The sequence below is a fragment of the Coffea eugenioides genome, chromosome 6 (assembly GCF_003713205.1).
Source record: "Coffea eugenioides isolate CCC68of chromosome 6, Ceug_1.0, whole genome shotgun sequence".
Classification (NCBI taxonomy): domain Eukaryota; kingdom Viridiplantae; phylum Streptophyta; class Magnoliopsida; order Gentianales; family Rubiaceae; genus Coffea; species Coffea eugenioides.
In genome coordinates, this window is record NC_040040.1 from 23,990,252 (window position 1) to 24,005,874 (window position 15,623).

The 15,623-nt window shown below is 31.9% G+C and overlaps 1 protein-coding gene across 3 annotated transcripts; it reads right to left on the reverse strand.

The window, feature by feature from the left end:
• Positions 1–1,539: 1,539 nt before the first annotated feature.
• Positions 1,540–9,274, reverse strand: LOC113775318 (probable tocopherol O-methyltransferase, chloroplastic). 3 transcript variants are annotated; one of them, XM_027320143.1, is made up of 7 exons: positions 9,150–9,274; positions 8,832–9,078; positions 5,814–5,983; positions 2,504–2,611; positions 2,137–2,337; positions 1,919–2,021; positions 1,540–1,806 (listed from the first exon to the last, which is right to left on the reverse strand). In XM_027320143.1, the coding sequence occupies exons 2-7, from the start codon at positions 9,052–9,054 to the stop codon at positions 1,700–1,702; spliced, it is 912 nt and encodes a 303-aa protein (XP_027175944.1). In that variant the 5' UTR covers positions 9,055–9,078; positions 9,150–9,274; the 3' UTR covers positions 1,540–1,699. The 3 variants fall into 3 exon arrangements, with proteins under 3 accessions (XP_027175944.1, XP_027175941.1, XP_027175942.1); XM_027320140.1 differs by having other exon boundaries at positions 1,919–2,024; positions 9,150–9,273; XM_027320141.1 differs by having other exon boundaries at positions 1,919–2,024; positions 2,504–2,608; positions 9,150–9,272.
• Between the last annotated feature and the right edge of the window lie 6,349 nt (positions 9,275–15,623).

A 15,623-nucleotide genomic window follows, 5' to 3' on the forward strand; every position in this document is an offset into this window, starting at 1 on the left:
GATGCCAATTCAAAGGAGGATAGACCGCACATGAGAAGAAATCGCTTATGAAGGACTTCAAGTCCAAACATGAATCCGTACTCATTAACAATGGCGATGACACAAATGAGAAGAAGGAAAAACTTCAAATGAAGGATTTTGAGTCAAAGCCTGAATCCATGTTCCTTTACTATGGTAATGACGCTAACTTCAAGGGGCAGAAACCACATATGGAAGCTTTCGAGTGAAAGCCTGATTCCATACTCGACGTGAAGATTTAGTGATTTTTTTTTTTTTACCTTCCCGATAATTAGTATTGTCTTGGTCAGTTGGGCCTTTTGCCACTATATTTTGTTATCAGTGTCTACTTGAAAACAAAAATACCCTTCGACTTCTTGAACTTTCGATGTATTCGGTACATGGGAGAGCCTTGGTCAGCTGGTCATTTTGCCACTATATTCTATTATCAATATCTACTTGAAAACAAAAATACCCTTAAGCTTTCTATGTACTCAGTTTATAAGTGCCCATTTTGCATATATTATACGTGGTATTGATTATTCCAAGTATTGAATAATCAATACTTTCTTTTCTAATTTACATTTTTAATAAAATTTAGAGGTGACATCCCTCCCCCATGTATGGGGTTTGCCATTATTCAAAAAAAAAAAAAGAGACTATTCCAAGTATTGAAAAAGAAAGACATCTTTCACTTAGATATCAAATTATTAGAATTAAACTTTTTATTGGATGTCTCTTTTGGAAACTGCAGTGTACCATCCGTGGCCGTGGGTACGCCTCTTTTCATTTATCTTGACATCTTAATTTTTCTACATTTTTATTTGGTTTTCTCATCTCCAGCCGTTGGAGACTAAATTTTGACTTTTCTCAAAGTTATACTTGCTTCAGGCACTAAGAGACTTGTCAAGAATGAGACATGCAAATTTAAGCATTTAATTAAGAGAGTTCAACTTAGACTAATTTGCTTTTCTTAAAAGAAAAGTAAAAAAACTTGGATTAATATGCAACTAAAAGTTCCACCTCAGGTTTGACAACTCGACTGGAATTTTTTCTTTTTATTTCAATTTTAGGTGGACCAAGTCTGCTAGTTCTCGGTATAACATGTATTACAAGTTGAGTCAAAGCGCTCAGTTGTGGTCCCAGCCCCCAAAAAAAAAAAAAAGAAGAAATAGTAAATTTTTATGCTTTTGACTGCAACCAAGTATTCGCCAGAAGGTCTAATGACAGGTATACAGCGAATGGGTTTAATCAAGCATTTTTGAACATACTAGAGACTAGACCAACTATTAGTTTTTCTCTTTTTTTTTTTCATTTTAAACTTTTTGACCAATGACCAGTTTTTTTTTTTTTTTAGTTCTTTCTTTTGTCCTTAAAGTGGATGGAAAATAGGGCTCCTCTTACTCTCCTATTACCTGAGAACTTAAAAACTACTTACAAATTTATGGGTGAAATGACATCAGTTTTGATATTCGAAACTCCAATGTCAAATATCAAGATCTTGTGCAACGCATTTGCACAATATAGTAGATCTTCCAAAGAAAAAAAAAAGGAAAATTCTAATGGTAAATCTCAAAATCAGAAAGATTCTCACGTTTTGAGGAACAATACAAGTACAAATTAGCTTTTGAGAAAAAAAACAAGGAACTATCGACTGTGGAGTGATATTTATGCATGGACATTAAGCATCACTGGAACTGAACTACTGAGGCTTCTGGCACGTAAGAATGCAATACTTAAGCAGACCATTTTTGAATGTGTCGAACACTGACGGCATCATCAGAAACTTGATGCTCATTTGCCTCCATCCTATTAATTGAAATTGAGAAAAGATGGAGAAATGGTTAAGAATTATAGCATACAATTACAAGGTAGATAATGGTAATGAATTGGCTATGCTAGTGAAATACACAATGCTTACCAGCATGTCTAACATACGACATGATTCCCTTCCATGACAACGTTATCTTCCTCAGTTCTGCATAATATGGAGCAACGTGTGGAGACCAGTCCGCATACTTGATCTCCTAATTAACAACAGGAGACTTAGATAATCGGGAAAAGGAAAACTTTATGATGAAGAAAAATAATGCTTCTGATCAAATAAATGAGCCGCAAAAAGTAAACGCGATTAAATACCTGAAAAGAGCATGACTGGAATAAATTTATGTAATCAGCAGTAGAAATCCACTTAACACGACTTCTGCTCCCCGTTTGGGTCAGCAACTTTTTCTCATCTGGATGCAAATCGTTTTCAAGGGGCGAAAGATCCCTATGACACCAAGTGAGTAAAATGATAGTAGCACCAGGGGCAGCCACCCGATTCAACTCATGAACAAACTTCATCAAGAAGAAAATAGCATCAGAAAAATTTTACATTATTGACATTTATGTGATACGTGCGTTCAACAATTAGGATACATAATCTTTTTTAAAGAATGATAAAAAAAAACAAAAAAAAAAAAAGAGAAATAGTAATTGTTAAGGATAGAAGAAGAAAAATAACCTTTGTTTTATCGCTTATGTGATTTTCACATTCAATACACCAAATTAAATCGAATGACCCATCTGCAAATGGCTGATTCAATGCATCTGCCACTTCAAACGAAACCTGCTATGTACGTTTTAGCAGCTGTTAGAAAAAGAAAGCAGCACTACTATATATCTGCATGATGATTTTACATCTTTTTCTTTCTTACTTCTCTTTCTAGCATTGTGGTGGCTTTTACTTGGAATTTGGAAGAAAGTTCCGAGTCATTCTACAAAGTTTATTTGAAATGTGACTTGATCTGAATTTAAAACTTGGCATAATCAATAATATATGGTTAATCTTCTCTGTACTGACATGCATAATAATTAATCTTAATTTGAATTTGAAATTTATGTATTGCACTTGTGGGAAACATTAAATCTAATAGTGTATAAATTATTAGTTAGTACATAAAAGATTAATCCTACATACATATATATATATAAACATACGCACATATATATATGTATGTATATGTATATGTATATATACATATCCATGCACATACACACAGATATATATATATGTATATGTATGCACATACGTATGTATCCAAATCCAAGAGTTATCATCATTGCCTAAGATTATTGATAATACATATTTGAATTCAATTCTATCATGAGATAATTTTATCCCCTAAAATTTAGGATTTAAAAATTTTGCATTTTTAGTGTATAAAAAGTAAAGGTGAGGATGGATAATCAAACAAAACTATCACAACTTAGGATTCTTGAAACTTTTGAGTATCAGGTTTGCTTCCTTGAACACAAAAGTGGGGAGGCTTTGGGAGCATTCAAGAGCTAGCCTCAGGAATGCTGAAACTTTTCATTTTTTCTTCCACGCTTTGAAATTGTTTGTTGTTTGATAAGTGACTAATTTACGTAATAATTGTATGATATTTCATATTATTTTTAGTCACTTTAGTAATATTATTGGAAGAAAATGAATCATTTTGGCTATAATTGGTGAAAAATGCTTTTAAGTGATTAAATGAGGTTTTTATCACTTTTTAGTGGGATTTTGTGCATTTTGACAGTTTTGACACATTTTCGTATTTTGGCTATAACTTGAGCTACAGTGATCGGATTAAGATGAATTTTGAACCAATTTAAAGATAAGAGATAGATCTACAACTTTGGTGAAGACATCTGAATCCAGTTTGAAGGTTTTCCAAGTCAAAAAGCTGAAGTACAGTAGCCAATTTCATTTGGTCGAAGCTGAAACAGGGCAATGAGCAGGCAAGGGTATTTCGGTCATATCTCAGCCTACACAGATCCATATGAGGTGATTCTTGATGCATTGGAAAGATAACTCAAAAGGCTACAACTTTTGTGTTTTAGACATGAGCTGGTTCAGCCTCTAACATCAAGAAAAGATCAGTTGAAATTGGGCCAAAAACAGAGCAAGTGATCCGCACTCGGATCCACTATTCATCCGAACCCTTGGCTGTTTCTGGGTAAGTGGAACCGAGCTCGGATCCATACGGATCCGAGGTACTGTAGCAGCTCGGATCACTGTAGCAGCCCAGATTTACTGTATCAATCCGGCCGGAACTTGGCCGGATTTAGAGCTGGATTGCGGTCAGAAAAGGCTGCTCTGTACGCGTAAAACTCAATTTCACTCCCACCAACTCACATGCGATGCTAGACATGTGAGAAACATTACCAGCTATAAGGAGAAAGTGTAAAGCTTCATTTCTTGACCAATTTTCATCATTAAATAGCAAAATTCATTGCAAGAAGAAGTGATTGGAGATCCAACAATAGAATAGAGAGAGATACGGGAGAAGCTTGGAGTCTGCAAAAATGTAGCTCTTCCATTCTCTTAGTGTTAGTTTAGCTTAGTATAGAGTAGTATAGTTTGTCCATTCTTGTTTATTATCTAGATTAGGATGAAGATGGAGGATGAAGAAGGCAAGGAAGAAAGCTCATGTGACAAGGGTTGTATTCCTTCCAAACTCTTTATCTTTTGTACTTGATTCCAAGTTTAGTTAATATACAAGTTCTGGATTTTGTGTTCATTATGTATTTTTAAAGTTTATACCTTGGGTTTGGTTGAACTTTTTATGATTGTTAGTGTTTTTATTTGGTTATTTGATTGCTATGATTTGAGCAAGTTATTTAGCACTTTGACTCCTTAAATCATGATTAATCTGGTACCATTAATTGTGATTATCTAAGGTGTTGTTTCTGCAATGAAAATTGAGATTTAACACTAGTTCAAGAAGTGCTAAACATAGGGAGTACACTCACGAAAGTAGAGGTGCACCTATATGGTTTTAGTGATTCATTTCATGTAATTTCACTGAAGAAATGAACTTGTAGCTAATTTCATAACCATGAGAATAGGTACGGATTAGTTATAAGTATAATTGATTCACTACGAAAGTAGGTTTCAAATGCATAAGGAAATTACACCATAACTAGCCTAGATGTAGTATTCAATGATCCAAATATAGCACTTGCATGAGTAGTTAGGGATACCATAACCTAAGGAGTTTTGATTTGTATAATTTCAGTAGGTTTTAATTTGTTATAATTCATTGATAGTCTAAATAATAGAGAAGCTTTAGTAATACCGGTAATTGTTCACTCTTCCCTGTGGGATCGACCCGATATATACCCTAAACTACTAGTTGACCTGAATACTTGCAGTGAACGGGTGTAATTCGGTATTTTTTAACTTGTATGTATGTAAAATACCCGTCATTGTTGTTGTTGAAATATTTTTGCTTTAACTTTCCTCACAACAATTTGTTTAGTTCATATGTAACTTCATTCTTTGTCTATTATCTTTCTCATAGAAATAAACAGGTAATATAAATATGTGCATGTGCATGGGTTACCATCTAGTATTCTATGAAAATGCACCTCTTGCTTTATATGGTTTAAAAGATTGGGGAAAATCTGTAAAAAGGGCGAGTCTAACCTGTGACTAATTATAATGATTCAAACTATTCACTAAGAACGTTAATTGTAGTAGCTTTTTAACAAAATCTACTGCAAAGTCTACGTGATATCCAAAAGTCAATACAAGTATCTTTTATACTCAAAATCTAATTAAGAAGTGTGTCTTTACATGAAATAATCATCTACCATTAGGTTCACAATTTTTTTTCGAAAGCATAGTAGTAGTATGCACTCTGTCATCATTCCTTAAGAAATGGAGGAATGAAAATTTTTACTCATTGTGCACTTGCATAAAAAGATGAGCGGCGAGGGTGATTTAACAATTGATAAGTTCTTGCGAATCGTTCAAAATTGTAACACGGGTAGTTCATACAAACCTGACTTTCCAATCCTTGGGCAGCAGTTAGAACACGAGCTCTTTCGGCCTCAACAGGGCTGAGGGTGATGCCTTTGGCTTGAGCACCGTATTTACTTGCTAGGTACCTGGTGCTGCCACCAATACCGCATCCAACATCAAGTATGTTTCTTGGTTTCTTAGATGGATCCTCTACATATAATTCCATGATAAACAATGGCGGTTAGTTAACCACTACAAAGGAATGAAACAAAAAAATGGCCAAGTTGGATTAGCTGTTTTTTAGGATGTTTTTGAAATATTTTACTGTAACAACATAGGTGAAAAACTTTTAATGTAGATAAGATTGTTTTTTAGGTTATTTTTGGTGTTTTTGAGGTTCTTTTTGATATTTTTGTGATTATTTTTATTTATATATTACTGTAGTATTGTATACGAAAATCTTGTTTTCAAAAAATGACCAATCCTAATGCAGACTTAGAAATCATAAGGTGCATGTTTCACTAGGAAAGAAAATAAACACGTTGAAAAAGAATCAAACCATTTCTTTTTCCAAGGTGTTCATGAACTAAACCTAGAATATCAATTGCAGAAATAGCCTATAATTGCTCAAAAAAAGGAAGAAAAAGTCTATGCTCAATATATATTCACATTGCTTCAGGCTTGTACAATTTACAATACTAATCTTGTAATTTGACCAATTTGTAATCTACCCTTTTGAATAGATGGATCCTCTACATATTATTTCATGATAAATAATGCTGGATGGTTAACTATTAAACAAAAAGTGAAACAAGAAATTATTGGGAGGATGTTTCACTAGGAAAGAAGATAAACACATTGAAAAGGAATCAAACCATTTTTTTTTTTTTTTCAAATGTGTTCATGACCTAAACCTAAGAGTATCAATTACAGAAATTGCCTATGATTGCCCGGAAATAAAAAGCTTTTAATGCTTAATGTGTATTGACATTGCTTCAGCCTTGTCCAAATTACAGAACTAATAATTTGACCAATTTGTAATCTAATATTTTGAATAGCCAAATATTTATAAAGAAACCCTAAATCCATTGCGAAGATAGTCAAAGCAAAACTAAAACTATTAAAATGAGAAAGAAAAGGAAAGACAAATAGAAAAACGAAAAACAAAATGTTGCTTCTGTTTTCTTTTCTGTTGCCTATATGTCACAATGACTATTGCTCAGATCTTTCCCCAATTGACTATCGTATCCTTACATGTGCATATAATATTGGGTGTAGAATTTGGTACTTCAATTCAAAATATGGGATTTAAAATTTCTCTTTAAACTGTACGTCGGATTTAAACTCTGTACCTTATAGCTAAAAAAAGAAATCTAAAAGGTGTGCCAAAGCACTTCCCTGGTCAAGATGGATTTGCTTGCTCTCTAACCCCTTGTACAACTTAGTTGAATTCCTCCCCTATAAAGTAGGATTGTATAGATGTCAATGATTGACAAAAAAAAAAAAATTAGACGGTATTTTTTGGTCATGAACTGAAAGTTTTATTTTCTTTCCTATATGTGAAGAGGTATTTAACTTGAAAGGCAATAATAGAATTAAAGTGAGGGCCGGGTTTAACTGGCAATGTTGCATTTAAAGTGAGGGCCGGGTATGTGACAAATGTTTTGCTATCAAGGGATTCGACTATAGTCTGATCAAATCACAAGACATACTTTTTAATTAGGTCAAATCTCGGGAAATATAATTGAAATTGACCCAATTTTGAGTGATACCAACAAAATTATGTGTTGATTTTTCGAAGGCAGGCAATATTTTGTGTTGTTAAAAACAAGATACATGGCTAGCACAATTGGCAGAGAAATGATATTCCATCTTAGATAATTCTTGATTATTAGGTGCCCGTTTAAGATTATGATGACTTATTGAGAAGTATTTCACGTAGTAGAGATTCCGACAAGAGCACTTATCAAGTGTTCAATTATATCATTTGGGTGCAAAGTTACATAAGTGCCTTTTCTATTAGAAATAGTTTATCAATTTATTTAGTTCAAGTCCATGCTAAAATGGTCAAATTTTATTTTTATGATTTTTTTGAAATACAAAAGTTATTTCAAAACTACTAATTTTGAGCTCGTATTAAAAGTGCTTTGATATCAAAAGCTTTGCCCCTAAACTTGTAGGCTCCGAAACAATTTAAAATTGCCTCTATTGCCCAAAATATTTCTTCAGCAAAAGCATCACATTGCCCAACACTCTTTTTAAGTTCTTGAACGATTCGGTAAAGGTTGACTTAATGAATGGAAAATTCTATCCGAAGTTTCAGTGCCCCCTTGGCTCTAACTCCAGTACAGAGATGTCAACCGGTCAGAATCGTTACATTCAGACCCAAATCCGATATGTAATAAGCCACTGAGCCAAAGCTACGTGGTTTTGACTCAGTGGCCACTAAAAAATAAACTAAATTACCTTTTTAATTGTAGGTTAGAAGTCCAAATTTTACTTGCAGTTAAAAAAAATTCAAAATGAGGTGCTCGAGCATCCCTTTGATTTAGTACGTTCTTATACTTATTAGTTCTCTTTAAACTCCCTTCCCTAGATTAGAATAGATTATATTATAGAAATATTATCGTTACTATTAATAAAAAAAAAAAAGACATGTAATAAACTAGTTTAGATCCGGATTCAGATTTTGACGGGATCAATATACAGTTTCGGATTTGAATTTCATCGGATCCAGATTTGAGTCGGATATATCCAAAATTTAAAATTAATTTAAATTAATAATTTTAAAGTTTTATTTTTATATAAACTTTAGCAACACAATATTAACAATACAATAAGACCAGTTCTAACAATTGTACTGGAGAAAGAGAAGAAAACTCAACGAAGTCAACAATCGAAATTAATGGGAATTAATCTGCGCCCAAGTAAAAAAGCTGAGCTCTGCAGCAAAATACAGTTTTGTTTGATAACTTCACCATTTGTACTTGGAGAGAAAGAGAAGAAAACTCCACACAAACTGCGAATGCATATCTTAAAAGAGGTGCGCTGAATATACCTGATACAGAAGCAAAACGGAGGGCCGCCTCGATCATGCGAGTCTGAGCAGAATTGACATCAGAACCAGGGATAACGGAGCTAGAGTCATAGAAGCCCGTATGGAGGTGATCCCCCGTTATATCCTCTAATATTTTAGATTGGACATCATATGCCATCGCAATTGCCTTGTTCATCTTCTCTGTCTCCACCTTTCCCTCTGTATCCATCTTCTCCCCTTCCATTATTGTCGGTTGTACCGCACAATCCTGTTAACCTTACTCAAATTTTAGTGCCAAACTAATGAAGGACAGAAAGAAAGATCGTATATAATAATTACCTAGCTAGTAAAAAACAGAAGCTTCAATGTGTCCTAAGAAGCAAAGCAGCACGCAATACAGCTTGAGAGGGGGCAATGTGGCACTGAGCGTATTGGCTTTCATTGACTATAAAGATACTAGCATGATAAAATATGCTTGTAAGTGTGTTCCAATGTGTGGGGATACGTATGTAAAACTCCTTTGAGGTTTATAACAATTTCATTTTTGCTCCATTCAAGTTTTTGAAAAGTTACAATGATCTTCTTTATTGGACGTCTAGATAATATGTGTCGTTCATATTAAATAAAATTTAATGTCAAGGTACAACAAGGGATTTACTTCCAAAGTTAACCTTGCTCTGATTTTTGAAGACTTTTTTTTTTCAACTGCTTAATAAGTAGTCGAACTCGTGATCTTTTGATTACAAGGTAAGGTGTCTTATTGATTAATATGCACTTATTTATCATACTCTCAAGAGTATGCAACCTCTTTTTTTATATGCAATTACCGTTCTCTTTTCCTAACTGTATAATTAGAAAAATATGTACTGAAGGTAAGCTAAAAGGCGAATTAAGAAAGAGCAAAATTTGTCATGTTACATACCTAGGTGATTCACGCAATTCCTCCATTAGCTTCCTTCATTTGCCTTGCAAAGTCCTAGATTGATTATTACTCATGCAAAATAGCTAACTATGAATAAATATTAAGTAAAACAATAAACATAAGGGACCAAAATAGTAAACTCCGTAATGGATAATGTCCAATGCACATAAGAAAAGGTGGTTACTTATAAGTTTATATGTTAATCACAACTCAATTATGTTGATCCGTTCAAATTCATCCATTAACAAGTAGATTTAGATATGCAACGAACTTTGAATGTGTTCCAAAGGAGACTCAGTTGAACTCTTTTAATTAGTGTGTAATAGATAGGCTTCGCATTATCCATCTATACCCATTTAAAAATAATGTTAAATTTAAACTAAATTTTGGTGAATGGTCGATAGATAAATTTGAATTTCTTACCCAGCTAATAATAATAAAATGTCATTATTTCTTATTAACAACATCTAAAAAAAAGGAACATAACATTCTAAAAAAAAACAAGTAAAATTTTAAGCAGGTCATAAATGTGTAATTGAATATACCCATTTATTAAATTAATGGACACAAATGGATTGATCGATTTTGACCCATTTATTAAATAGGTATAAATAGATTGATCTAATTATAACCATTATCCATTTATGACTCGTACAAACCAATCCCAATCACATTTTGACACCTCTAACTTTTAGTATGATAAGCTTTGTATGTGTAGTATCATTGTATTAATGATACCATCCAGAACTAAATATGTAAATTCAATCTAAGAAAGAATTATTAAACTGTAAAGATTGAAATGCACCAGACAAACATAATCTAATAAAATCAAAACTATTTGAATAAGATCGGAATCCAAATAAAAGAGATCAACAACTAGAATCATGTAATCAAGAGGTATAACGACCACTTAACACACAGTTTTTTATCATCTCGTGAGTCACGCAGTTATATTTTTTTATTGATTTCTATTCGTACGGAGTTCGAAGTTAATTGAATGTATCCACCACAAAAATGAAAATCAGGGGTCAGAAGAAATGTAAGAATCGACATCCCAGAAACCATTATTGTGTGAGATTGAGGATAAGATGGATACTTCAGATTTGATGAGGTCTTGATTGGCCCGACCATGTTACTGGAAATATAAAGTTGAAAAACAGAACGTGATGTTTTCACGCGACCAGGACAAATTAAGACCTTATCAAATCCGTTGGTATTGCTAAATATCTAATAATGTGCTGTATCTTGTTGCACTCTATCCAAAGCTAGGTCTTTTGGAGCCTAAATAGTTATATGATACCTCAGCACGGCAGTAACACTAAGTATAATTTTTTGTTTGAAAGCGTACAGTTACCATCCGTGGTATACTGATTCTTTCGGCGGGCGGGCCGGGGAGTAAGAAAATAGATGATCTCACATAATATGGATTCAAAATTGAAATTCAAATCGTGCATATATGGCATACATTTAAAACTATCATTGTAAAAAAAAAATCACTACACTGTCAGTGCGTGAAAAGTTAATCTTACCTAATTTATACCCATTTTGAAATGTGATTGAATGGAGACTTAATTCAACCCATTTAATTGGTACATAATAGATAGGCTCGCATTATCCATTTATATCTATTTAAAAATAATTGTATATTTAAACTAAATTTTGGTGAATGTTCAGTAGATATATTTGAATTTTTTATCAACCTAATAATAATAAATGTCATTATTTCATATTAAACAACATCTTAAAAAAAGATCAAGAAAATTTTAAACGGATCAGAAATGTGTAATTGGGTAATACCCATACCCATCTATTAAATTAATAAATATAAATGGATTGATTAATTCTGACTCATTTATTAAATAGATATAAATAAATTGATCTAATTATACCCATTATCTATTTATTACCCATACAAATCAGTCCAAATCACATTTTTGACACCTCTAATAGAATCAAAACTATTCTAATAAGATCGTATCCAAGTCAAAGAGATCCACAATCAGAATCATGCAATCAAGAGGTACAACTACCACTTAACACACTCAGTCCACTGTCAACTCGTGAATCACGCAGTTATATTTTTTATTATTTTCTATTGGTACAAAGTTTGAAGTCAATTGGATGTATCCACCGCAAACAGGCAAATCAGAGCTCAGACGTCTTGATTTGGCCCGATCAGGCTAATACTTTAGATTATTGCTGTAAAAAAAAATCGACAATTATTTAGTTGACCAGAGGTGGTTCTGAAACTATAATTGAAGTATCCATTCTTTAGACACGCTCTTTGATATATTTTTATTTATTTTTAATAATATAATTTTTATCATTAGCGCAGATTTTAATGAATTATTATCAAAAAAAAAACTGTACCTGCCGTAAGCTATTTTTTTTTTTTTGACAAAGTGAGAAGCAACAATAAAAGCCCGACAGTCCCTTTTTTTTTTTGGTAAATGTTTTCCCTGGTAGCCTGCAGTAATTTTTTTTATGACCAAAAAAAGCAAGAAAAAATAGGAAACGGTTGCCTCTTCCTTACTTTCTTTGTTTGTCTTGGGAAGACAGCTTTCAACTTTGGAACTTTAGGTTCGCTTTTGCTTCTATGGTGGAAAGCTGAGTTAGCTTTGTACCGTAGGCAGAACAAATGGAATAAGGACAGCACATGAGCATGGGTCAGGCAAAGGACAGCGTCCGTGAAATAGCTACCGAAACCGGGCGGAAGGAGTTGTAAACATGGGACCCACTTTAATATATGGATTGTATTATTGTAAATAAACATGCACCCGGACAAGTTGTAGGCATGTTTTATGAACCCCAAAACAAACTATGGTCACCTGATGATGATTAACATCAGGTAAGCATTTATAGTTTAAGAGTGGAGTACACATGGCTTAATTAGATAATTTATTAGAAACATAATTAACACAGTACTTCAAGAAATTAGAATCGTGACATAATTGACCCAATAGATTCTAATTTAAATTTAAAAATTAGATAAGTAATCTTATATGTAACATGGTGACTTTTAAATTAATATCGAATTTGTAGATGAGTAATCATAAAACCCAGTAGATTTTATTTATTTATTTATTGCTTAAGTTTATCAATTATTTTTATATCAACCAATTTATACCAATAATGTTGTTGTCCACTACTTTAGGCAAATTATAAGAGAGTGAACCAATTTATACCAATAATGTTGTTGTCCACTACTTTAGGCAATTTATAAGAGAGTGAAAAATGGATCAATAATTGATAAACTTAAGCAATAAATAAATAAAAGAACAAAAGTCAAAGAATCACTTAAATTCGTACCACTGTTGCATTAAGTTTCCCTATGTATGTAGAAATAATTAATTTTATGGTCATTTAAAAATGTACTTTTCATGAAAATTGGTTTTTCAATTTGAAATTTAATTTGTAAAAGAATTTTTATGATATGGTGATTTTTGTACGGTATTTACTGATTTGCTAATTACTAACATTAATTGAAAATTTACAAATGAAGTGCTTAAAAAAAAAAAGAAAGGCACAGAAAGGAGGGGAGTAATTGGTAAATAATTAATTAACAAAACTACTCAAGAAACCGTAATTTTTATATATGTGAGGAAAAATTAAATACTCTTAATAGTAACATACAAAAGGAATTTAAAAGATGAAAAATGTGTATTAACAACACTTAGTGATGCTCCCTAATATTGGATGGATGGTATAAAAAAGATTAATCTAAAATAAATTGATAGTGTATACAGTAACTACCTAGATGCATGCCATAATTCGTGTAGATCATTTTTTTGTGAAAATTCATGAAATATGCGATGCAATCCCCAAACCATGAGTAATTTTTTTAAACTTAATGTTTTGAGAGTATGCAAAATGAATTAATGATCAATTGTAAGTAAACAGAAAGAAAAGTCAATGAATAATTGGTACTTAATATTATATTAGTGCATAAGACACATTCTAGGTCTCTCTCTCTCTCTCTCTCTCCCCCTCCGAATCTTAATATATATTTTTCAATATTAATAAGATTACCAAGGAAAAGAGATTAATACTTGCCACTCAAAATTTTTTATTATTCAAAGAGGAGAGTATTTTCTTCTAAAATTTATGATTATTTTATCTACAATCTCAATTCTAGTTTCTTGAAGTACTATGTTAATTAAGTTTATGATTACTCATCTACAAATTCAATATTAATTTAAAAGTCACCATGTTACATATAAGATTACTTATCTAATTTCTAAATTTAAATTAAAATCGACTGGGTCAATTATGTCACGATTCTAATTTCTTGAAGTACTGTGTTAATTATGTTTCTAATAAATCATCTATAATGTTGATTCTAATTAAAAAGCTACTATCTATTCAACATATAAAGTTAGAGAGATCGCAATTAGTGTAAACATTTTTGTGTCATTTTTCAAACTTTCTATTTTATCCTTAAAGAAAAACTAATTTTTGCTCTGACTACTTAATCACATTTTGCCAATATAACTACTGTAACTACTCTAAACAATGTTTGTGTTTTAAATAATGTGTTGGGTCTCACCTCTTTACTTTATCGTCAAGTGCATTGTTTGGATATTTATATTAATTTGAATACGAGATTGTAATTGACACTTATCTAAATATCGTTGCTTGTTTGTTTCAATGGATTTGCTCTCATTAGATATTCTTTATCACAACAAAATCTTTTAATTCAACACTTACTTTTAAGAGTAAATTTTGATTTTTACTATAATTGGTTATCCTTATCATTAGATAATGTTAATATTTAAAAATTCTCAAATTTTGACATTATTTTACTAATCAATTTTGTGATTTACAGTTTGTCATGTCCAGTACAACTAGTTGCGGAGTTAGAACTTAAGTTGGTAACTATCTAGTTATTTCAATAGTTCAAACGTTCAATCTCTGAAACTTTTGTATTATGTGATTTATGTTTATGATTATTTTAGCTATAATCTCAATTATAGTTTCTTGGTGTACTATGTTAATTATATTTATAATTACTCATCTACAAATTTGATATCGATTTGAAAGTCACCATGTTGCGGATAAGATTACTTATCTAATTGCTATATTTAAATTAAAATCTACCACGTCAATTATGTCACGATTCTGATTTTTTTTTTTGTAACACTATGTTAATTATGTTTCTAATTATTCATCTATAATTTTGATTCCAGTTAAAAAGCCACTATCTATGCAATATAAAAAGTTAGAGGGATCACAGTTAGTGTAAGCTTTTTAATGTCATTTTCTAAGCTTTCAATTTTATCCTTAGGGAAAACCTTTTAATTTTTGCTCTAATTACTTAATCACATTTTGCCAATATAACTACCCTAAGTACTGTAATTATCAAATTACTATAACCTTATAAACCAAGATTCTTCAATAAATTTATTTTTGTAAAAATAAAATTTATATAAAATTAATTTCTTTTAATTATTTATGCATATAATTACTCATCTACGTCAACTAATAATTAAATTTAAACAGTCATAACTCTTCATCAGGTAAGCATTTATAGTTTAAGATTGGAGTACACATGGCTTCATTTCCACATATCTCCAAGGATTATTGCATTTGACCAATTTGGCCTAGGGAGCTGCTCCCCGATTGATGCCAATTTTTGGGTACAAATGAGTGCCCATGAGTTGTTGAGGGACTTGCATTTTATTTCTCCTAGAAATACAATGGGACCCATAATCAACCCGGTACCTAGGAGTTCATTTAATAGCTGCATCCTGCCCGACCCCACAATAATGTCTTGGCCAAATTTCCTTTGCTCTTCCCACTATGCACAGATGAGTCAGCTTTCCACCATAGATGAAACCTCGCTTTTGGCAAAGAAATATGCATGGAATATTGGGTATTTGGGGCGATCGGTT

Coding starts and splice junctions, on each gene's coding strand:
- LOC113775318 (XM_027320140.1), bottom strand. CDS start 9,054: ATGGAAGGGGAGAAGATGGATACAGAGGGAAAGGTGGAGACAGAGAAG. Junction 2,612..5,813: donor CCCAAGGATTGGAAAGTCAG/GTTTGTATGAAC, acceptor AAACGTACATAG/CAGGTTTCGTTTGAAGTGGC. Junction 1,807..1,918: donor GTCGTATGTTAGACATGCTG/GTAAGCATTGTG, acceptor TTCAATTAATAG/GATGGAGGCAAATGAGCATC.